The sequence below is a fragment of the Triticum dicoccoides genome, chromosome 2B, assembly GCF_002162155.2.
Source record: "Triticum dicoccoides isolate Atlit2015 ecotype Zavitan chromosome 2B, WEW_v2.0, whole genome shotgun sequence".
NCBI classification, from domain to species: Eukaryota; Viridiplantae; Streptophyta; class Magnoliopsida; order Poales; family Poaceae; genus Triticum; species Triticum dicoccoides.
Genome location: NC_041383.1, coordinates 665,956,265 through 665,977,785, shown reverse-complemented (window position 1 = coordinate 665,977,785; position 21,521 = coordinate 665,956,265). Strand labels below are relative to the sequence as shown.

Here is a 21,521-nt window from a genome sequence, read left to right as displayed (position 1 = left end):
CAGATTTTTTTCGTAAAATTAGCTTTCTTGCGGCAAAAGTAGAGCGTCAACCGCCTTACGGGTGGCCCACGAGAGCCCAGGGCGCACCCAGGGGGAGGGGGCGCGTCTCCTGTCTCGTGGCCACCCCGGACACCGTTTCGCGTTGATTCTTCCTCCGAAAAATCCCAAATATTCCAAAATAATTCTCCGTCCGTTTTTATCCCGTTTGGATTCCGTTTGATATTGGTTTTCTGCGAAACATAAAACATGCAACAAACAGGAACTGTCACTGGGCACTGGATCAATATGTTAGTCCCAGAAATAATATAAAAAGTTGCCAAAAGTATATGAAAGTTGTAGAATATTGGCATGGGACAATCAAAAATTATAGATACGACGGAGACGTATCAGATCCCAGGCAGGAGGCATGCGCCTCTTTCGATCTGTATCCCAGTTTGTGCTAGCCATCTTATGGCAACTTGTTTAACTTATGTCTGTACTCAGATGTTGTTGCTTCCGCTGACTCGTTTATGTTCAAGCACTTGTATTCGAGCCCTCGAGGCCCCTGGCTTGTAATATCATGTTTGTATATTTTTTTACTTCTAGAGTTGTGTTGTGATATCTTTCCGTGAGTCCCTGATCTTGATTGTACACATTTACGTGCATGATTAGTGTACGATTGAATCGGGGGTGTCACACATGGAAAGCCTGAGGCGGAGATGCGCCTGCTCGTAGGTCAGTGGCACACATGAGGCAATCAACTTCCTACTAGACCAAGAGAAGAAAAGTGCTCTTTGTATTGAAGTATTTTTCACCCTTTGGAATGGAGTGAGGGCTCTCCAATCTTATCTTACCTACTAATAAAGTAAGGTGCGTTTCTCTGATTTTTTTCATCCGTTCGTCGCTGAAAAGTTTTTTTTTTATTCGAGGTGGTACTAAATTTTTGTGCATTCATCAGCTAGAATAGGAAAAACAATTTTCGTATATGGGCCGTGCGCGTTGTGGCCCGGCAAAGCCAACCCACTTATTTTCCTGCCCACATAACTAGGAAAACACTATTTACCGCACATGGCGGCAAATATTTTGAGCTTCGCACAGGCCACGCAAAACTGGGCCGATACATTTTTATTTTTGTTCTGAGTTTTGTTTCTACTTTTTTTCTGTTCCTTCCTTTATATCCTTTTTATTTTTCCTTCCAATTTAGTTTTTTTAATTTTTTTTCTTAAAATTAAAATTTCCAAAAGTTCAGAATTTCAATTTTGGTTCAAATTTTAGAAAATAAATCAGAATTCCAAAATTCTCTTTCCGTTTATGGTCAAAACTTTTAAATTTTTCCTCATTAAAAAATTTATTCAAGATTCAAAAGATGTTCCCATTTTTTCTAAAAAAAGATTGTGTTTTCCAAAAAAATCAAGATTTTCAAAATAAAGTTGCATTGAAAAAATGTTCCAGATTCTAAAAATATTCCTATCTCAATGAATTGTTCACATATTTAAAATAATATTCATGGTTAAAATAAACACATATTCAAAAATTATTTTAAATGTTCAAAGCATGTTCCCATTTTCAAAAATTGTTCGCAAATTCAAAATATGTTTACGATTTCTCAAAAGGTTCGTGTTCTTGAAAAATATTTGTGAATTTAAGAAAAATATGTCTACTTCAAGTGTCATTTTTTCCCAAAGAACAAAATGTTTATAAAATTGTTCATATTTGGAGAAACTATTCGTGATTTCAAAAAATGTTCATGTTTCCAAAAATATTTGGAAATCCATAGTTATTAATTTATTTTTAGAAAAGTTGAAAAAAATTGAATATGGCGCTACAGTATGTTCTTAAACGTTCACACCGGCCATAGATTAGTAGGACCTGTTTATTCGAGTGGCTAGCAACCCGTGGTCGAGTTTTGAGATCGTGAGTTCGATCCTTCAACGCATTGTTCTTTTGGATTTATATTCGTGACTTGCAAACACAAGTCCTTTTGGTGCTTGCCAGTGGGTTGGTCCGGACGCAAGCCAATGTGTCTTCCATGCACTATTTGACGATAATAGAGGATATGTGTTGTTGGCTATAATTTAAAGAAATTATGGGAACAAGCAAATAAAAGAGAATATGATGGTTTGACTTTAATTAAAAATAATTGTTGGCACGTGACTGCTACAATAAAAGATAATAAACCCTTATAGAGAAGGGACTGCCTGGTTATGTGTGACTTATACTAATGAAACGGGATTTAGACGCTGCAATTAGTACTATATTCGGTTACGACATTGTAGAAGAGAGTGGTCGAAGAAACCGTGGCCCGAAGGTCGCCGCGTAGCCACCAAATGAGGGGGTAGCCACAACTCCGACATGGAGGCGAACCCAAAGGAAAAGAAAGCCACGAGTTGGGTAGTCGCCGCCACGCGACTAACCCACCACTATCAAGATCTCGGGGCCAAAACATGATACGCGAGAAGACCACGGCTCCTCGCTTTGTTGCTCCACCGCTGTGGAGACCGTTTTTGATGGCCACATCAATTATCTCTCCAGCCGCTTCTTAAAAAAATCTCTCCCGTTACGCACGGTCATATGTGCTACTCCCTCCGTTCCTAAATGTAAGTCTTTTTAGAGCTTCCACTATGGACTACATATGAAGCAAAATGAATGAATCTACACTCTAAAATATGTTTATATACATCCGTATGTAGTTTTTAATGAAATCTCTAAAAAAGACTTACATTTAGGAACGGAGGGAGTAGTTTACAAGAAAATGGAAGAAGACTATAATTTAGCCCTTTGGGCTACAACATAAAATGAGAGGTATTATGGTTTTCTTTACTGTTGGTACTAAAGGAATATTCCATCACAATATCTCGACAAAATATATTATGTTAGTAAACTTTGTGGGTGAGGCGGCACGAGTGAGGCGATCCTTACACTAAACATAGCCTACACAGGAACTGTCCATAACATAAAACCCAACGCGCTTGTTCAGAAGGTGTATTCAATGGTATTTGATTTTATGGAACATGGATATTTGAAATAATAATATAAAAACTGAAACTGAAAATTCATACCAAAATAATAATAGTATGATTTATTGTGTTTGACTATTGTATAGTTGCAAAAATTTGTTGAATATAAATTGCATAATTGGACAAAAATTCTCAAGCATGTTTGCATATCGAGGTGACCTTTTTCTCATGTATGTTACATGCTGAGGTGCATGTTGAGAGAAATATGTTAGTGTGGTGTGGAGGCATATGCCAAATATATGGAAACAATCCAAATAAAGGCTAATATTTTGGACATGACCAAAATATTGGTAGATAAGTTTAGCACCATCCAAACATATCCTAAGAATAAAACACTACCAATGAACATACAAAGCAGATCCAATAGTCTATAGCTGCATTACGATTTGAATCAGAATGCGTTTCCTGCATCCAAAAACTTTCCAGCGTCTAAAATTCATGCATTCAAAAGCTTTCGAGCATCTGAAGCACTCCATTTTACCCATTTCTGTTGTCAGAGCAACATAGCTTTGCCAATGTTCACCTCATTAAAAACTTATTTACTCTTATGAATAATATATTTCAAATAAAAAAATACATATACTGATAGCCATACAAGGGAGAGACAAAAGGGACGGAAATCGACAAAATTTACGAACTAATCACCAAAGGTTTAGCAAGTAGTATCAGACATGGCTGCTGCTGAACTGTAGCAGCTTATTTCCAAGACAACAAGGAATTACAGCTGGAAGTGGCAAAAGCCATTTCTTATAATACCTCCCAAAGAAATGAACAGATAGTACAAAGTTGCCATCATATGCAGGGCTGACTCATCAACCTTTAGTTCTTCACAGTTGTGACGTGCCTCAGAAGCATCTGAATCACCTCTGGAGAGATGTTTGCTGCCTGCTGCTTGAGCTGCTCAATCTTTACGTTTGTCTCTTGCTCAAGGCGTTTGACGTTTGCACCAGAGTCACCGCTGGTCTGGAGGTGGAAATGACAAGAATATAAATGATCAGAAGCCCTGTTATTATCTTATAAACGAACAGATTGAATGTGCAGATGCACGGTACATACCTCAGTGAGCTTCCTCTGGAAATCAGCCTCCATTTGTGCACGGTACTCAGCTATTTCTCTCTCAGCCTCTTCTTTGGCTTGCCTAAGCCTTGCCGTTTTAGCTGACAGAGACATCAGATTTCATTTGGCAGACAAAAGTAGATAGAAGTACTTTAATTTCAGCTTCGTAGTGAACAATAATTTTCATAGTTCAGATATTTCTATGGTATATGCTTCGACAACTGTTAACAGATTTTGCCAACTCAACAATGCAATGCAAACATTTCACTTTCTGTACCCAACAAAAGAAAAGATGACATGGCCTATTAGGTAAGAAAGACAATATTACGCAAAGAAGTTACATAACGCTAGCAACCATGCTCTATGCTATAAACCAGATGATGATCTCATAACTCACAATGGGACAACATCTATCATGACTTTCAAGTTCACTTAGTATAGCAGACAAGACATAGCAAATACATTAGACATCACATCATGACAAATCCTACAAAAGTCGGTGAATGCATCAAAATATAAAGTATCCATTGTAGCAAACAGAGCAGACCCTCACAGACTTCATAATGTTCTCACTGCACAATATTATGCTCGATACATAATTAATTAAGCCAAAAATAAGAAATTTACCAGCCCTAGCAGCATTTACAATTTGCTGAGCCTCTTGCTCTGCAGCAAGCAATTGCTGGATTCCACTCGGGCGCCTGCTAGAGTCCATGTTTGGGCTGCGGAATGAAGAACAACAATCAATGAAATGCAAATGGTATGCAATATTGTTACATGGTTAGGAGGTCTGAAACGTAGAATGTCACCTAACATCCCAAAAATCATAACAAAAGAGAAGCCTATATCACTATCCATGATGTCCGACATGTAACTAGCTGCAGTTTTACAGATAAATATAGCTGGAATTAAAATCCCACAAAACTGCTGCTACTCAGAATACCAAATATCAACACTACCTCCACACGGAGCTACAAAACTACCACAGCAGTAAGTAGCATTGGCTTCGAGCGGCTTAAACATTCATACGCAATCGCCTGATTCCATCCAGGACCCAACTACCTTGGAACAGCAAGCTAATCGGGTTAATTTAGCGTACATAGCAACAGCCACTACAGAATAGTTGGATCTACCCAGGCGGTTCTACACAAGCTTACACGCCAGCTAGATGCCCATACATTATGGACTTTCCCCTACCTCAAACTGCAAATCCAGATCAGATCAACTAAGATCCAGCAACAGAGGCCAGCTACTTGACAAATCAGCGATCCCCGAACACCCTTTGCTTATCCTCAATCGACCGGGTCATCAAACAAACAGCGCCTAAATTGCAACAGCGGGAGCGAGCAGGATCAAATCAACGAGACGACCCAGCATCACGCGCGGCCGATTCCGGCCCAGATCCGCCCAGATCGACGCGACGGGAAAAGAAATCAACGGAGAATCCCCCTGCGGGGAGGCGGATCGAGTTCGTACCTGACGGGGGAGAGGCGAGGCGACTCGAATCACGTGGAAGACGAGAAGGGTCCGTGGGGAAAAGCTATCCTCTGCTGCTCCTCTAGCCGTCGTGGCCCCGACCTTTCTTTCAAGACTATTTATTACTACCGCACAATTGTATCGTTGTCTTGTGCCGAGCAGGGCCGGGCCGGGCCGGTCGTTTCAGATCCACTCGGTTACGAATAGGGCCTGTTAGCACCAAGGCCCAGAGGCGCGGGCAGCAAATAATAATATCTCTTCTCTTCTGCGTGTCCCTGCTCCCAAACCCCCAATCAAAACCCCATCCATTCCGGTTCCACCTCCTCCTCCGCTCGTCTCCTTTCGACAGCGGCCACTCCCGCCATGGCCACCGCAGCGCGCGCCGTCGCCGCCGCCGCGCGCCCGGTGCACCCGGTGTTCCTGTCGCGGCGCCTCCCCTGCCCCTCCGCGCGCCCCGCGCGGCCTCGCGTCGGCCGCGCCGTCCGCTGCATGGCGCGGCGGCCCGACGCCTCGTACTCGCCGCTGCGGCCGGGGCAGGGCGGGGACCGCGCGCCCACGGAGATGGCGCCGCTCTTCCCCGGCTGCGACTACGAGCACTGGCTCATCGTCATGGACAAGCCCGGCGGCGAGGGCGCCACCAAGCAGCAGATGATCGACTGCTACATCCAGACCCTCGCCAAGGTCGTGGGGAGGTAATCCGCTCGCTTTTGGGGTCGAACCAATCCGCCCGGCCATGGGTGCTTCGTGGAATGAGGCTAATTTCGGTTTTGTTGTTGGTCGACGGTGTAGCGAGGAGGACGCGAAGAAGAGGATCTACAACGTGTCCTGTGAGCGTTACTTTGGGTTTGGGTGCGAGATTGACGAGGAGACATCCAACAAGCTGGAAGGTATACTTCAGCGAAATGCAAACTTGTTTCCATGTTTTAAGCACGTATTACGACGATTGGGTTTGGATACCATCTTAGGTTTCAGTTTCCAATTGCTGTACAGTCATGTTTCAGTATTCTGTTGTCTAATGAGGTAGACTTGGATGTTTGGGTATTTTGCGCGCGGTGCTGCTCTGCCCCTTCTGGTGGAGGAAGGTTGAGTTGGTAGGTGTCCGTTGGTTTTGTTTGAACTTTGTAATCAAACTGCTATGGTTTTCTTAATAAAAATCGGAAGGGGAGAGCCCTTCTTTTATCAAAAAAAAGTATTCTGTTGTCTAGTTGAATAACATGATTAACACATCCATTTACTAGTTGGGAGCCAGAAAATTTTCAAGTGAATGTGTGAATGCCAAATGCATGTTGTTACAAGTTCATGTTTGTCCTATATTAGTACAGATTGAATTGTGCTGCACTATTGCAATCTGTGATCCTTTGGTGATGGCTATATCGGTTCATGAACATTGTTCTTTGTATATCTCATTTGGACTGTATGGTGTGCTACTACACTTTTGCTTTTGTTTGTGTGTGTCAGGGATTTGATTTGTTGATATCTTGATTTTAGAAGGTTTATTATGTGAGGTGTTCTGTAACAGCCTTATGTTTAACATATATTTGTTTGTTGATTGTTCATTAGCTAATCTGAAGAGAAAAATTGCTACTGAGTGCAGTTTCAGTGTTATGGTAGTTATATGAACATTTGCATATGTACATTCGTTTTAAGTCAGTAGTTAATATCAAGAGATATTTTGCTGTTGGATATTTCTGGTGGTTTTCATAATGATAGTTTGTGTTTTCAATTTACAGGCCTCCCGGGTGTTCTTTTTGTGCTTCCTGATTCCTATGTTGATGCTGAGAACAAGGACTATGGCGGTAAGCTTACTGCTTATGTGCTCTTTATTCAATTGTTTTGTCGAATTCTTTGAATTTTATGGTAGCTGTTGGGAGACCATAGTTTCCGATTTTCCTTAAAAGTAGAATTGGTCAATCAGATTTGTGATGCCTGATTCCTAGTGTCTATTCCCTTCCAGTTATTCTCATCGACTTGATTCTACTTTATGAACCACTATCAGTTTTGTGCAAATGATGTATTTATTGCACGGTTTGATCTAATATAGTTACTACATGAATGAGGAAACCTTATTTAGTAGCGCATGTTGCATTAATTTATTAATCAGTTTTAAGGTTGCAGTCGTAGAATGATTCTTTTGGAAAGACTGATCCTTCAATCATAATTTGCCTTGCCGTCTATTCAAGGTTTAATACCACCCTCAGACTGTTTGTATGCCACCTGAATCGGTACTGTTACAACTATAATTGAGTAATTGACCCTTTCAGACCTGAACTATACATATTACCCATGTGGTACATACTTTGTTCTCCATCAAGAACATTTCTCACGAACGTGATAATTTTGGCCTGGGTTTTCATCATGTTGCCCTTCTTTGCAGCCGAGTTGTTTGTGAACGGAGAAATCGTCCAACGATCACCGGAAAGGCAGAGAAGGGTGGAGCCGGTGCCTCAGAGAGCTCAAGATAGACCGCGTTACAGCGACCGGACTCGCTATGTGAAGCGTAGGGAGAACCAGGCCTACCAACGGTGACATGCCCCCGTCGGTGCACCGCAAGCGCCCCACTGCTATCGCTCTTGCCCTAGATATAGCAACTGCTCCACGCCCGAAATGCCCATCGTCGTCTTTGCTGCATTGTAGCCACGCCATATCTGGGCGTTTATTTTCTTCATTCACGAACTGTAGGTTAAGAACTGCATGTACTACTATAAGTGAGTTGTTTTGGTAACGGTATCTTGGTTTGCGGCGGAAAGAGTAAAAGAAGTTGTAAGAGAGCATTTAAACTTGATGAACTCTCCTTGCTCTGTTTCTGCACCGTTTGCCCCCTGCAGTTACCTGGCGTAGGTAGTATTGAGCTCACCGTTTCTCTGAAGCGAGTAGCAGCAGGGTGCTCATTTTCAGAAATCACCCAACTCTCTGTTCTCGCACGAGCCATGATCAATGACCGCGGGACGGGAGGCAGGCTCGGTAACAATGTGGAAGCCAATCGGGGACGCGGAGGAACGGCGCGATGCGTTTTATTGCCAGCGAACGTGTGGTGGCGATGGCGACATGGAGAATGCACGTGTAGCCCCGTGATTCGCTGCCTTATCCGCCGAATCCTCCCGCTGCATGCCGAGCGCACAACACACGCGCCGGCCAGCCAGCCCCGTGACCGATACCGTGCGAGCGCTCAAGTCGAAGGGAGTGAGGGAAATGGCGGGCGCGACCTTCCTCTCGGCTCCTACGCTGCTCGGCCCCCGCGGCCTCCCTTCCGTCTCGCCGCCGGCGCGCAGACACGCACACGTATGCTTGCTTCCAGATTCCGACTCCGAGTTTCCTCTGATGCAAGTTAACAGGAGCATTTCTCGCTTCCTCCGTGCAGATTCAGGTGTGCTGCCAGGCCAAAGCCGGTGGCTCCGAGGCTTGCGAAGAGGCTCTGCGGCTCCGCAGAAGGGATCTGATCGGCGGCTGCTTCGGCGCCACCGTTGGCTTGGTATGTGCTAGCACTCTATATGTAGTCATGTTTTTTTTTCAAGAACACGATGCAGTTCTGCTGCATCGTCATGGGAGGGGCTGCTAAACAAATGTAGCATGAATGCACCATGGAAGAATGCTGATAATTAACATGCCGCCTCCGTGGTTCTATCCATCGTAATTACAGTTAGTTGTTTATATGCCGTGTGTTAGGAAATCGCCGAGGCCTCAACGAGGTCCACAGGAGTGGCTGCTGCGGCTGATCTGATCGAACGCCGGCAGCGCTCTGAGTTCCAATGTAGGTCGCCTCAGCTCCCTCTTTTCACTTCAAATGCTAGTAAGGTGTGCTTCTTAATGAACTTTCGCGCTAATGCACTCTGCTGTTTTGTTTCTTCAGCAAGCATCAAAAGCACCCTCACGGCAGCCATAGAGGTGAGATACACTGGACATTATATGCTACACTCAACACAGCTTGATTGTAATCTATTTCACCTATCCATTTTTTACATCGGCTGAAGCTTTGAAATCCTTTTGCAGGCAAAGCCAGAGCTCGTCCCATCTCTGCTCACCTTGGCACTGAATGATGCTATCACATATGACAAGGTCTTTCTCTCTAAATGGCTTCTGGCAATTAATTACCGGTTCACATGGAAGTAACCGGTGGTACTACTGGCTGTTAACTGAACTCTTCTGCAGGCAACAAAGACAGGAGGGCCAAATGGATCCATCAGGCTAAGGTAGTAGCTACCAGCTTCTCTTTCTGCATCTTTGTGGTTATGTTACAGTTAAGCTCTGCAGTTGACAGACTAACAAGTTGCTTGGCCTTGTTGTTTGACCAATTTTTTGTTAAACAATAAAGTGCAGAAATAAGCAGACCTGAAAACAGTGGGCTTTCTGCTGCCTTGGATCTGCTAGTTGAAGCAAAGAAAGAGATAGATTCATATTCCAAGGGAGGTCCCCTTTCATTTGCAGATTTGATCCAAATAGCAGGTGTGATAACTAGTATAATTTCATTAGCAGTATGATCTTTGTTGGTACTGCTGTATACTCAAATCTACTTTTACCCGCAACAGCATCACAGGCACTTAAGAAAACATTTCTTGATGCGGCCATTGCCAAGACCGGTGGGAACCAAGAGAAGGGAAGAACCCTATACTCAGCATACGGTTCAAGTGGGCAGGTACTCATTCACTCAGCCAGACCGGAGTTTGTCTGTTCATTTTTCCTCTGTGTATATAGGCCTAGTGTGACTAATACATGGTGATATGCATTTTAATTGTGTCTACTACTGTAGTGGGGTTTCTTCGACAAAATATTTGGGCGAGAGGACGCGCAAGAGCCTGATCCAGAGGGTAGGGTGCCTCAGTGGGGTAGCGCTTCTGTGCAGGAAATGAAGGACAAGTTCATCGCCGTCGGTCTCGGTCCTCGTCAGGTCACTTCTACTCGTAACTTCTGTTTTTGCTATATACCAATTTTTGATAAGTCCGTAAAAAGCTGTGATTTCAGTCTAACCAATGCCAAGAGAATTCTACTGCAGGTTGCTGTGATGTCGGCCTTCTTCGGACCCGACCAAGCTGCCACGGAGGAGAAACTGATCGCTGATCCAGACTGCCGGCCATGGGTTGAGAAGTACCAGCGCAGTCGTGAGACAGTCTCCCGTACTGACTACGAGGTAAGGATTTAATGGACATGTTCAAGCAGCCGATGCCAATGCTACAGGACGCATATATGTTCTGAAATCCTGCTTTTTAACCTCGGCTTCTGAATGTATATATGGCAGGTAGACCTGATAACCGCGGTCACCAAGCTGAGCTACCTGGGCCAGAAGATAAACTACGAGGCCTACACATACCCCAAGCAAAAGATTAACTTGGGTAAACTGAAGCTGTGATTGATGATTGCGCTGGGCATATCTGCGAGCGATTGGGTTTGTATGGAGAATGAGTTTGATATGGGGAGAGTTAATGTTTTGGCTGAGTCTTGTCGTGTTTTACAAAAAAAAGATTTATTGCTTTTGCTCTCTGCGTCATAGATGCACACATACCTTTTTTTAGTTGTTGGAGCTGATTCCGGCAGATCCATCGGTAGGGTATCCCAGCGAGGTGAGTAGATCGGCACGAGACCAGATTTACCTAGGTTCAGGTCCTCCTTACGAGGTAAAACCCTACTCGGCCTCTGCTTATTTTTAGTTGTATGTTGTCTATCGACTAGCTCGGTCTCGGCTTATATAAGATACTGCGGCCCCTGGATTACACAAACATGGTCGGCTATGCCCCCCGAAAAAAACATAGTCGGCTATGTCGGTGGAGGAGAGTCCTCTATGGCTCCAGCTTCCTTGTCTTGAACAGTAAGGCCTCCAGCGTCTTCCTTCTATAGAGCCCATGGGCCGACATGATGGCCCAGGACAGGAAACTGACCTAGGGGGCCTTGGGCTGGCCTACTTGGAACGACAATCAGAGAGGTGAGGCACCCCGGGGGCTGTAAAGTAGCCCCTGAACTGGTCCTCAAGCTTGGCGGCATCCTGATCGGCACTGATCCTCAATAGTCTTCTCGCTTGCCGAGGTTGAAGCTGGTTCTTTGAAGCTCCCTTGAAAGTGAATGTTTGTCACCGACCTCCTATAGCCGGTCTGCTCCCTGAAGTCGGCCCACCTGTTGAGAGAAAAGCTTCGTTTGATCTTCAATTGCCGATTAAGATAGCTGGACTCCGTGGAAAAGTTATCCTGCCAAGCCGGCTCTCGCGAGCCGATTTCTCGAGGAAAAATTTGTGATGACGTCCAGTGGCCCCCAAGGAGTAGGTTTGTTCGACGAATCCGTCCTGCATTATGGACTTTTTCCTTTTAAAATTCATGTAACTTCTGCCTCGTAGCCCCGAGCCACAGACCGGTTTCAATGAAACTAGGTTGCAGTTCACTATAATTAGGATTTAGCGCGGGATGCAGTAGCTCCCAAGACTCAGGCCAGTTTGAAAAGTCGACCCGAGGATCGAATCTCCTTGGAGTCATTTTTTCCGTTTAACTAATGTATAGTAGCCCGTGAGACTCCGGCTGGGCTGTAAGGCCGGCCCAAGGACCGAATCTCCTCGGAGAAATTATTTCTTTGAACTGATATGCAGTAGCCCCTGAGACCGAGAACGGCTAAAAGGCCAACCTGATGATCGAATCTCCTCTTGTCATTTTTATGTTGAACTGATATGCAAAATGGCTGGCCTGAGGATCAAATTAATCTCCTCGGGATTTAGCTTTTTGCGCTTGAAAACACTGATCCAGTAGCCCTTGAGACTTAGACCAGACTGAAAAGCCAACCTGAGGGTCAAAAATTTGCTCGTAGGATCTAAATAAATCAAATTGGTGAACAGTAGCCTCTGAGAGTCAAGTTGAGCAGAATGGGCGGCCTGAGGATATTCCTCTTGTAGCTTGCACTTAGAATTTTTGCCAGATGCTGCCTTGGACTATAATTCAGCCAACGAGCGTTTAGCCCCCGGGCTCGGTTGGGGGGGGGGGGGCTACGTTGATCAATATGCCGGCCTAGAATATAATTGAGCCGACCAGTGGCGTTTTGGAGTAAGTAGCCCCTAGGCTCGGTCGGGAGAGGGAGGGTCTCTATCAATAACCCTGTCAGATGTCGTTTTAGAAAATAATTCAGACGACCAATGGTGTTTGGGCACAAGTAGCCCCCATGCTCGGTTCTAGGGGATATGTCGATCATCCCGCTAGATGTCGGCCTGGAATATAATTCAGTCGAATGATGGCTTTATTCCCAAGGTTGATTCACTCAAATTGATAACTCAATACATATCTAGCTATAAGCTTGTGCAATGTGTTGTATAAGATAATTTTCAATGAAAGACCTCGGTGAAGCTGCTTATATATTGGGCATCAAGATCTCTATTGATAGATCGAGACGCTTGATAGGACTTTCACAAAGCACATACCTTGAAAAAGTTTTGAAGAAGTTCAAAATAGATCAGTCAAATAAAGGGTTCTTGCCTATGTTACAAGGTGTGAAATTGAGTTAGACTCAAAGCCCGACCACTGCAGAAGATAGAGAGAGAATGAAAGTCATTCCCTATGCCTCAACCATAGGTTCTATCATGTATGCTATGTTGTGTACCAGACCTGATGTGTGCCTTGCCATAAGTTTGGCAGGGAGGTACCAAAGTAATCCAGGAGTGGATCACCAGACAGCGGTCAAGAACATCATGAAGTACCTAAAAAGGACTAAAGATATGTTTCTCGTTTATGGAGGTGACGAAGAGCTTGTCATAAATGGTTATGTCGATGCTAGCTTCAACATTGATTCAGACGACTCTAAGTCACAAACCGGATACGTATTTATACTGAATGGTGGAGCTGTCAGTTGGTGGAGTTCCAAGCAGAGCGTCGTGGCGGGATCTACGTGTGAAGCGGAGTACATAGCTGCTTCGGAAGCAGCGCATGAAGGAGTCTGGATGAAGGAGTTCATATCCGATCTAGGTGTAATACCCAGTGCATCAGGTCCAATGAAAATCTTTTGTGACAACACTGGAGCAATTGCCTTGGCGAAGGAATCCAGGTTTCACAAGAGAACCAAACACATCAAGAGACGCTTCAACTCCATTCATGAAAAGGTCAAGGATGGAGACATAGAGATTTGCAAAACACATACGGATCTGAATGTAGCAGACCCATTGACTAAGCCTCTTCCGCGAGCAAAACATGATCTACACCAAGACTCCATGGGTGTTAGATTCATTACAATGTAATCTAGATTATTGACTTCGGGACGACATCACACTCCAAAGTGTCTTCGTATGCTCCAATTTTGAAGGAAACTTTGATCGTATGCTCAACTTGTATAGTGCCGGAATCACTTAGCCATTGAACCTTGTAGGGGTGCGGGTGCTTCATCTTGACCAATTGGATCTTGGAGCAAAGTTCTTCACTTGCCAAGTTGTGACAACTCCCTCCATCGATGATGACCTTGACGGACCTTCCGTTGATGTCGGCCTTGGTGTGGAAGATGTGGCATCTTTGGTCTTTGTCTTGTTGATGTTGAAGAGTCAAGACTTTGGAGACAACGAGAGCGGGGCTCGAATCCTCATCACAAAAGACTTTATCATCCTCATCTTCGTTCACGCACCGGTGCATGACCACTTGCTCAAGGGCTTCCATCTCCTCTTCACTCATGGAGTCATAGGTTCCGTCGTCGTTGAGGATCATGGTGCGCTTGTTGGTACACTCAAAGGACTTGTGGCCTCGGCCGCCACATGTGAAACACTTGTTGGAACTTGTCTTGAAGGTCTCATCGATTGGAGTAGATGATGAAGCGTGCGGCTTGAAGTTGCTTGTAGTAGGAAGACGACTTGAGGTTGTCAAAGTTTTCTTGTAACTCGACTTGTCTCTGTTTCTTGTAGATGGTTTGGTTGAGGTAGGAGTTGTTGGATTCGTTGAAGCTTGGGTATTGGAGAAGCCGTAGCTCTTGGACGAGTACTTGGCGTACTTGAAGTCATCTTACACTTGACATTCCGCTTTGGTAGCTTGATGCATGAGCTCAATGAGGTTTGAGTATGGTTGGAAGTCGGCAATCTTCTTGATGGGATGATTGAGGCCATTCGTCTTCTGTGACATTGGCTCTTATCATGGCAATCTCCATTTCCTTATAGTATTCTTCAACACTCTTTGTTCCTTGCTTGAGTAGTTGGATTTTCTTGAAGAGATCGCGGTTGTAGTAGGTTGGCACAAAGCGTGCACGCGTGACATCTTTCATTTCCTCCCATGTGTTGATTGGTGGTTCACCTCTTGCTTCTCGGTGCTCAAGAACTTGTTCCCACCATATGAGCACATAGTCTTGGAACTCAAAGGATGCCATAGAAATCTTCTTCTCTTCCTCGTAGTTGTGCAAACGAAAGATCTTGTCGACCTTCAATACCCATGAGAGGTACTCTTCGGGATCATTGCTTCCATTGAATTTGGGCATGGTGAACTTGAGCTTGTCATAGTGTTGCTCTTCATTGTGTTGGGGTCGAGGGTGATGATGAAGCCCTTGACGTGGAGGGTTATCAACCTCATGTTGCTCTTGGCGTGGAGGATTTCCATAGTCATCTTGCTCTTGATGAACTTGAGATTGTGGAGGAGCTTGTCGAGATTGTGGAGGAGCTTGAGGAACTTGACAATGCACTCTTGCTTGATAGTTCCTCTCTTGGATTTCTTTGCGAAGTGCTTCCTCTTGATTGCGCCTATCTCGGTTGCGGTTGGCAATGGCTCGACTTGATTCTTGAAGGGCACGTTGCGCCTCAAGAGCTTGTGCTTCACGTTGTTGTTGTTGAAGACGTTGAGCTTCGGCGTCTTATTCGTCTTGATGTTGACGTGCTCACTCTTTCTCTTGGAGACATTGACGTTGCCTTTCTTGTGCTTGTGCAAGAGCTTGGTGTTGACGATGAAGATGTGGTTGCTCTTCGAATTGCTCTTGTGGATGATTGCCGTGTAGAGGATTGCAAGTTGCTTGACGGTCTTGACGCGCGGCTCGACGTAGAGTGTTCAATGTCGGTGTACTTGAGCCGGAGAGGGTGTCGTCGGTGTGTCGACTCGAACGGCTCCGTCTTGAGTAGGACGAAGTGGAAGAATGGCGGTTCACCAACAAGGCACGAATCTCGTCCATTCTTGCATCGTTCTCTTGCTTGTGAGCATCGAGATTGTTGTCGAAGTAGTGTCTTCTCCGTTGCTCAGAGAGTCGCAAGTCGGTGGCGAGATTGTCGATGCGATCGCTCATTGCTTGTTGTTCTTGATGCAAAGCTCGTTGTGCACCGAAGAGGTGGCTCTTGGTGACATAGGATAACCTGTCGTCGTCTTTCTCGATTAAGAGTGGATTGGTAGAAGAACTTGGCATATCCATCATTCCAAATAAAATATGTGAGTGGGAGAAAGAGAAGAACTTATACCAAATGTACCTTGACCGATGTTGAAGATGGATCAATGATCACTCAAATGTGGAACAAGGAAATAGCACAATTGGTACCAATTCTTGTCGTTTCTCACACCTACACAAGTAAAAGCTTATGGTGGAGCTCAGTTAGGATGGTGGCACGGAATTTGATGCAATTGTTAGTGAGCCTCGATAACATTGGAAAAGATTCACAAATTTGCAAATGCAACAAGTAGACCAATAGCAAGATATGGTACACAGAAACACACATGCAAAAAGATAAGTGGGGTCGTGGAACCAAGGAATGAGCCAAAATGTGGAATCCATGAAAATGCTCTTGTTGCACAACACTAGAGAGACACTAGCACGATTGCACAATAGGCGGATACGAAACTTGTGCACAACCTACTAGGCAAAAATGCAACGACTTCTATCCCAAGTATGCTATATGTATGGTATTCCGGTGATATGATCCAAGACGATCGGATATGACAATCTTAATGTAGTATGATGCTATGGTTCTTGCTTATAAGCTCTTTGCTTATCTTTCCTTCTTGCTTAAAAGCTTATTTGGCTCTTTCTCTTTTGAGCTCTTTTCTCATGCAAAACTTCACGAACCAAGATAGCAATTGTGTATGCGATGACAACTTTGTGACACAATAGATGATACCAAGATATGCACTACTATGATATGGTATGAATGCTATGGGAAGTATGATCACTGATGTGCACAAGTCACATTGCCGGCAATACTCAAAGTCTAGTCTCGGTGGGTAAGCAACGCAAAAGTAAGGCTATGTGGTTATCAATGCAATGGCATGGAAATTGAGGTTACCGTTCTTGCTTACGGCCGAGGTGTCAAAATTGTGTAGCGGTCGATGTCAGAGATGATGAGTCCTTGGCGAAGATGAGCAGTGGTGATGTTGATGTCGCACCGTACCTATATAGCCGAAAGACAATAGGACACGGGAACCACAACTCAAATTCTCAAAGACCAAAACGGGTCAAAATTGTCGGAAGTGGTAGCGGTCAAGCAATGGTGGTGCTTGTGGAAAGCGGTGGTGGTATCGAAGTGCGTATGTGGTGGTTGAATGGTAGTTGAAGTGCGTATGCGGAAGTGGTGGCGGTGGCTGAAAATTTTTGGGTGAAAAAAAATTCAGTTTCGTTAGGGAACAACAGACATCCGGTGGGGAGCGGTCGTCCGGTCGTCAGACTTCCGGTGGCTGGCGGACGTCCGGTGCCTAGAGATTTCGGGCACGGGATGAGCAGCTCGGGTTTGTGGTGGAGGCGGGGAATTTGGTCAAATCCGAGCAATGTTGTGGATGGAAATGGTGGAGATGATGGGGGAAATCTAGATCCAGTCATGGCAAAGCAAATCCATGGATCAAATCCAACAAAACTTCATCACACCAACATATCACAAAAAAATTTGGGCTATTTTTGGTGGGGATTTTCGAAATTAGGGAAGAACACAACAAAATCAAGCTAGAAAAAGAAGGGCAGGGGCTCCAAATACGTGATCAACGTGGCTCATGATACCAAGATGATGTAGGATAGAACCCTAGATGCCCGATCTTTCACGATTGGAGGGGATCCTATGAAGAACACGAAGAACACGAGGGGAAAACAAGGGAAAACACGAGAGAAATCACTCAACCAACAAGAGATGGTCACACATATGCTAGATCCCTGAAACACAAAGAGTGATACATGATTCAAAGTCAACAAAGGACGATACAAAAGGTCTTCTCCGTGAGGAGGTCTTGAAGGGTCTTCCCGTGATGGGGTCTTGAATCCGCTTGGGGGATCTTCTCCGAAGAGGTCGTGAGCTTCGAGGAGAAGTAACCAAATGGATGAGCAAAGCTCTATCTCTAATATGAGCTATCATAATGCTGCCCCTAACTAGAAGGAGGAGGAGTTCTATTTATAGTCTAAGTGCAAAAGGGGGCGGAATGAAGGGTACATGGGCTTTGGGCCCGAAGCTGCACACACACAGGCAGCGGACGTCCGGTCTCTAGCGGTTGTCCGGTCGCTCACGAAGGTCCGGACGTTCAGTAGGGCTCGGACTTCCGCTAATTTCGTTCTGTGATCGAGTTGCCGGCTGTCCGAGGTGGCTGGTCGTCCGATTGGTTCAATCGTCCGCTCGCTGGGCAGTGTACGCTGCGGCACTCGTCGGTTGGGCCTTCAGGCGCCGGACGTCCGGTCCTGGTCGGACGTCTGCTGGCTGGAACGTCAGGCGTCGGACGTCCGATCCCGGGCGGACGTCCGCTCGCTGGAGCTTCTTCGGTAGCTCTTCTTCTTGTCCTTCATTCTCGGTGTCCTCGCCGTCTTGGCCATTGGATGTAGTTGTTCTGTGGCCACCTTTTAAGTACTTGATCACACATAGTGTTTCCGCTTGAGGTAGTAGCCATGTCTAATGTGTATAAAGGGGTAGTTCAGAGAGGAGCGAGTTCACCTTGTCTTCGATAGCCTTTGCTCGAGCTCTTGTCATTGGTCCAAGTGGTGTCGTGGGAGATGTAGATACGTCCATGGGGATGATCGTGGGATGCCCCGCATCATCACGTCTGAAGAAAATCATTGATTTTTCAGTTTGAGTACGGATAATATGGAGGTGTACTCGAGTTGATTGATGCCTCCGATCAACATACTGATTTTTTGTTTGAGTACGGATAATATGGAGGTGTACTCGAGTTGGTTGATGCCTCCGATCGACATACATCGTTGCTGGCGTTGGGCATGAAGTTTTACCTACAGCATGAATTTGACCGCTACAAGGGCGAATCTCTACTGGAGCATCAACAGTGGCAGGAAGGCTCAGAAGCACAAAATGCAGTGATATGGACTAACGTTTGAATGTTTGTTTTTTCAGTTGACACGACAAAGTGAGAGTGTTTCTTTTCTTCCAGGAGCTTCAGGAACTAATATCAGAAAAATTAATAGAGGTGGATTGGGAAAACAAAGACCCATCTACAGATTCTTGGTACTGTTTTACTCTTTCATGTTTCTTTTTTTGCTAGCACCCTTTGCCTCATTCTTCATCTAAACCAAAGATCTGGAGATGAAGGATCATGCATTCTTCCAAGAGCTTCGGGAACTAATATCAGAAAAATGAATGGAGGTGGATTGGGAAAAGAAAGACCAACAGCTACTGATTTTTGGTACTGTTTTATTCTTCCATGTTTCATTTTTTTGCTAGCACCCTTTGTCTCATTCTTCCACTTAACGAGAGATCTGGAGATGAAGGATCATACATGTATACGTAATCCAAAGATGGATGGATTGCAAGAGATATTCCAAATTGGACAGATACACGATTCACCATATATAACATGAACACATTCTATTTGCCATAACAGTTAAGTGACGACCGTATGAGAAAATAAGAGGTACTTCACACACGTTAAAATGAACCATAAAGAGGTTTCTGGGTGATCCATGATGGAGTTCATGCAGTTCAGGATCTTGGGATCATAATGGAGTATTGACGAAGTTTTTATCTATTACTGCTATGTATAAACATACAATTTGTCCATGCTCCTGTAAGGATTCGCAATACTTTTTATGAAATTGATTCCAGATGAGACAGTAGTTGTGGTTGTATATTTAGTTTACAACCATGGATATCTTTGGCATTCCTTGTATAAAAATCAGATAGACAATATTGGTAATTTGTTACTAGATTCATCAGACTTTGTGATTTCAGGTGGTGAATGCTAACCTGTGGAGATGCATATGTATTATCTCTTATTTGGGTGGTCGACAACCACACTGTTATTTATACCGTGGAAGAGTGCATATCATGACATAGTTGGAAGAATATGCCCCATGTTCTGGTCCAATGAGCGTTGATGCTCGCGGAGGCTATCGTTATATTCTCACCCTCACTGATGACTTAAGTAAATCTGGGTATGTCTACTTGATAAAACACAAGTCTTAGACCTTTCAAAAGTTCAAGGAATTTCAGAGTGAGGTGGAGAATCAACGTGACAGAAAAATAAATTTCTTACGATCAGATCGTGGGGGAGAATATTTGAGTCACGAATTTGGTACGCACTTAAGGAAATGTGGAATTGTTTCACAACCCACGCTGCCTAGAACATCTCAGTGTAATGGTGTGTCCGAACATCGTAATCGCACTCTATTGGATATGGTGCGATCTATGATGTCTCTTACCGATTTACCTCTATCATTTTGGGGATACGCTTTAGAGACAGCTACATTCACTTTAAATAGGGCACCGTCTATTTCTGTTGGGACGACACCGTATGAATTATGGTTTGGGAAGAAACCTAAGCTGTCGTTTCTAAAAGTTTGGGGATTGGATGCTTATGTCAAGAAACTTCAACCTGAAAAAGTCGGAAAAATGCGTCTTCATAGGATACCCTAAGGAAACCATTGGGTATACCTTCTACCTCAGATCCGAAGGAAAGATATTTGTTGCCAAGAACGGGTCCTTTCTGGAGAAAGAGTTTCTCTCAAAAGAAGTAAGTGGGAGGAAAGTAGAACTTGATGAAGTACTGTCTCTTGAACCGGAAAGTAGCGCAGCTCAGGAAGATGTTTTTGTGGTGCCTACACCAACTAGAGAGGAAGTTAATGATGATGATCAAGGTACTTCGGATCAAGTTGCTACTGAACTTCATAAGTCCACAAGGACACGTTCCACACCAGAATGGTATGGCAACCCTGTCCTGGAAATAATGTTGTTGGACAACGGTGAACCTTCGAACTATGAAGAAGCGATGGCGAGCCCAGATTCCAACAAATGGCTTGAAGCCATGCAATCCGAGATAGGATCCATGTATGAAAACAAAGTATGGACTTTGACAGACTTGCCCGATGATCGGCGAGCGATAGAAAATAAATGGATCTTTAAGAAGAAGACGGACGCGGATGGTAATGTTACCATCTATAAAGCTCGGCTTGTCGCTAAGGGTTATCGACAAGTTCAAGGGGTTGACTACAATGAGACCTTCTCACCCATAGCGAAGCTGAAGTACGTCCGAATCATGTTATCAATTGCCGCATTCTATGATTATGGGATATGGGAAATGGATGTCAAAACGACATTCCTTAACAACTTCCTTAAGGAAGAATTGTATATGATGCAGCCGGAAGATTTTGTCGATCCTAAGAATGCTGACAAGGTATGCAAGATCCAATGCTCCATCTATGGGCTTGTGCAAGCATCTCGGAGTTGGAACATTTGCTTTTATGAAAATATCAAAGCGTTTGGATTTATGCAGACTTATGGAGAAGCCCGCGTTTGTAAGAAAGTGAGTGGGAGCTCTGTGGTATTTCTCATATTATATGTGGATGACATACTATTGATGGGAAATGATATAGAACTTTTGGATAGCATAAAGGCCTACTTGAATAAGTGTTTTTCAATGAAGGACCTTGGAGAAGCTGCTTACATATTAGGCATCAAGATCTATAGAGATAGATCGAGACGCCTCATAGGTCTTTCACAAAGCACATACCTTGATAAGATATTGAAGAAGTTCAATATGGATCAGTCAAAGAAGGGGTTCTTGCCTGTATTGCAAGGTGTGAAATTGAGCTCGGCTCAAACCCGACCACGACAGAAGATAGAGAAAAGATGAGTGTCATCCCCTATGCCTCAGCCATAGGGTGTATTGTGTA

The 21,521-nt window shown here is 44.4% G+C and overlaps 3 protein-coding genes across 3 annotated transcripts; 2 read left to right on the top strand and 1 right to left on the bottom strand.

Annotated features, from left to right (window-relative positions):
• Positions 1–3,523: 3,523 nt before the first annotated feature.
• On the bottom strand, positions 3,524–5,658 carry LOC119365486 (V-type proton ATPase subunit G1-like). Its single transcript, XM_037631127.1, has 4 exons — positions 5,529–5,658; positions 4,680–4,774; positions 4,053–4,153; positions 3,524–3,959 (listed from the first exon to the last, which is right to left on the bottom strand). Exons 2-4 carry the CDS (start codon positions 4,765–4,767, stop codon positions 3,816–3,818), a joined length of 333 nt encoding a protein of 110 aa, XP_037487024.1. The 5' UTR covers positions 4,768–4,774; positions 5,529–5,658; the 3' UTR covers positions 3,524–3,815.
• A 175-nt stretch (positions 5,659–5,833) lies between these two features.
• On the top strand, positions 5,834–8,332 carry LOC119365485 (multiple organellar RNA editing factor 2, chloroplastic-like). The gene is made up of 4 exons (XM_037631126.1): positions 5,834–6,220; positions 6,318–6,415; positions 7,259–7,324; positions 7,903–8,332. Exons 1-4 carry the CDS (start codon positions 5,892–5,894, stop codon positions 8,052–8,054), a joined length of 645 nt encoding a protein of 214 aa, XP_037487023.1. The 5' UTR covers positions 5,834–5,891; the 3' UTR covers positions 8,055–8,332.
• A 314-nt stretch (positions 8,333–8,646) lies between these two features.
• On the top strand, positions 8,647–10,994 carry LOC119365484 (thylakoid lumenal 29 kDa protein, chloroplastic-like). The gene is made up of 11 exons (XM_037631125.1): positions 8,647–8,807; positions 8,887–8,997; positions 9,192–9,276; positions 9,376–9,410; positions 9,516–9,581; positions 9,675–9,715; positions 9,838–9,968; positions 10,052–10,158; positions 10,273–10,410; positions 10,516–10,650; positions 10,759–10,994. Exons 1-11 carry the CDS (start codon positions 8,718–8,720, stop codon positions 10,867–10,869), a joined length of 1,050 nt encoding a protein of 349 aa, XP_037487022.1. The 5' UTR covers positions 8,647–8,717; the 3' UTR covers positions 10,870–10,994.
• The last annotated feature ends 10,527 nt before the right edge of the window (positions 10,995–21,521 follow it).

Excerpts from the sequence above, each read along its gene's own strand:
- LOC119365486 (XM_037631127.1), bottom strand. The coding sequence starts at position 4,767 with ATGGACTCTAGCAGGCGCCCGAGTGGAATCCAGCAATTGCTTGCTGCA. Across the intron at positions 4,154-4,679 it reads TGTAAATGCTGCTAGGGCTG|CTAAAACGGCAAGGCTTAGG; the intron begins GTAAATTTCTTA and ends TGTCTCTGTCAG. Across the intron at positions 3,960-4,052 it reads TCCAGAGGAAGCTCACTGAG|ACCAGCGGTGACTCTGGTGC; the intron begins GTATGTACCGTG and ends TTCCACCTCCAG.
- LOC119365485 (XM_037631126.1), top strand. The coding sequence starts at position 5,892 with ATGGCCACCGCAGCGCGCGCCGTCGCCGCCGCCGCGCGCCCGGTGCAC. Across the intron at positions 6,416-7,258 it reads GACATCCAACAAGCTGGAAG|GCCTCCCGGGTGTTCTTTTT; the intron begins GTATACTTCAGC and ends TTCAATTTACAG. Across the intron at positions 7,325-7,902 it reads TGAGAACAAGGACTATGGCG|CCGAGTTGTTTGTGAACGGA; the intron begins GTAAGCTTACTG and ends CCTTCTTTGCAG.
- LOC119365484 (XM_037631125.1), top strand. The coding sequence starts at position 8,718 with ATGGCGGGCGCGACCTTCCTCTCGGCTCCTACGCTGCTCGGCCCCCGC. Across the intron at positions 9,277-9,375 it reads GCAGCGCTCTGAGTTCCAAT|CAAGCATCAAAAGCACCCTC; the intron begins GTAGGTCGCCTC and ends TTGTTTCTTCAG. Across the intron at positions 10,651-10,758 it reads TCTCCCGTACTGACTACGAG|GTAGACCTGATAACCGCGGT; the intron begins GTAAGGATTTAA and ends TATATATGGCAG.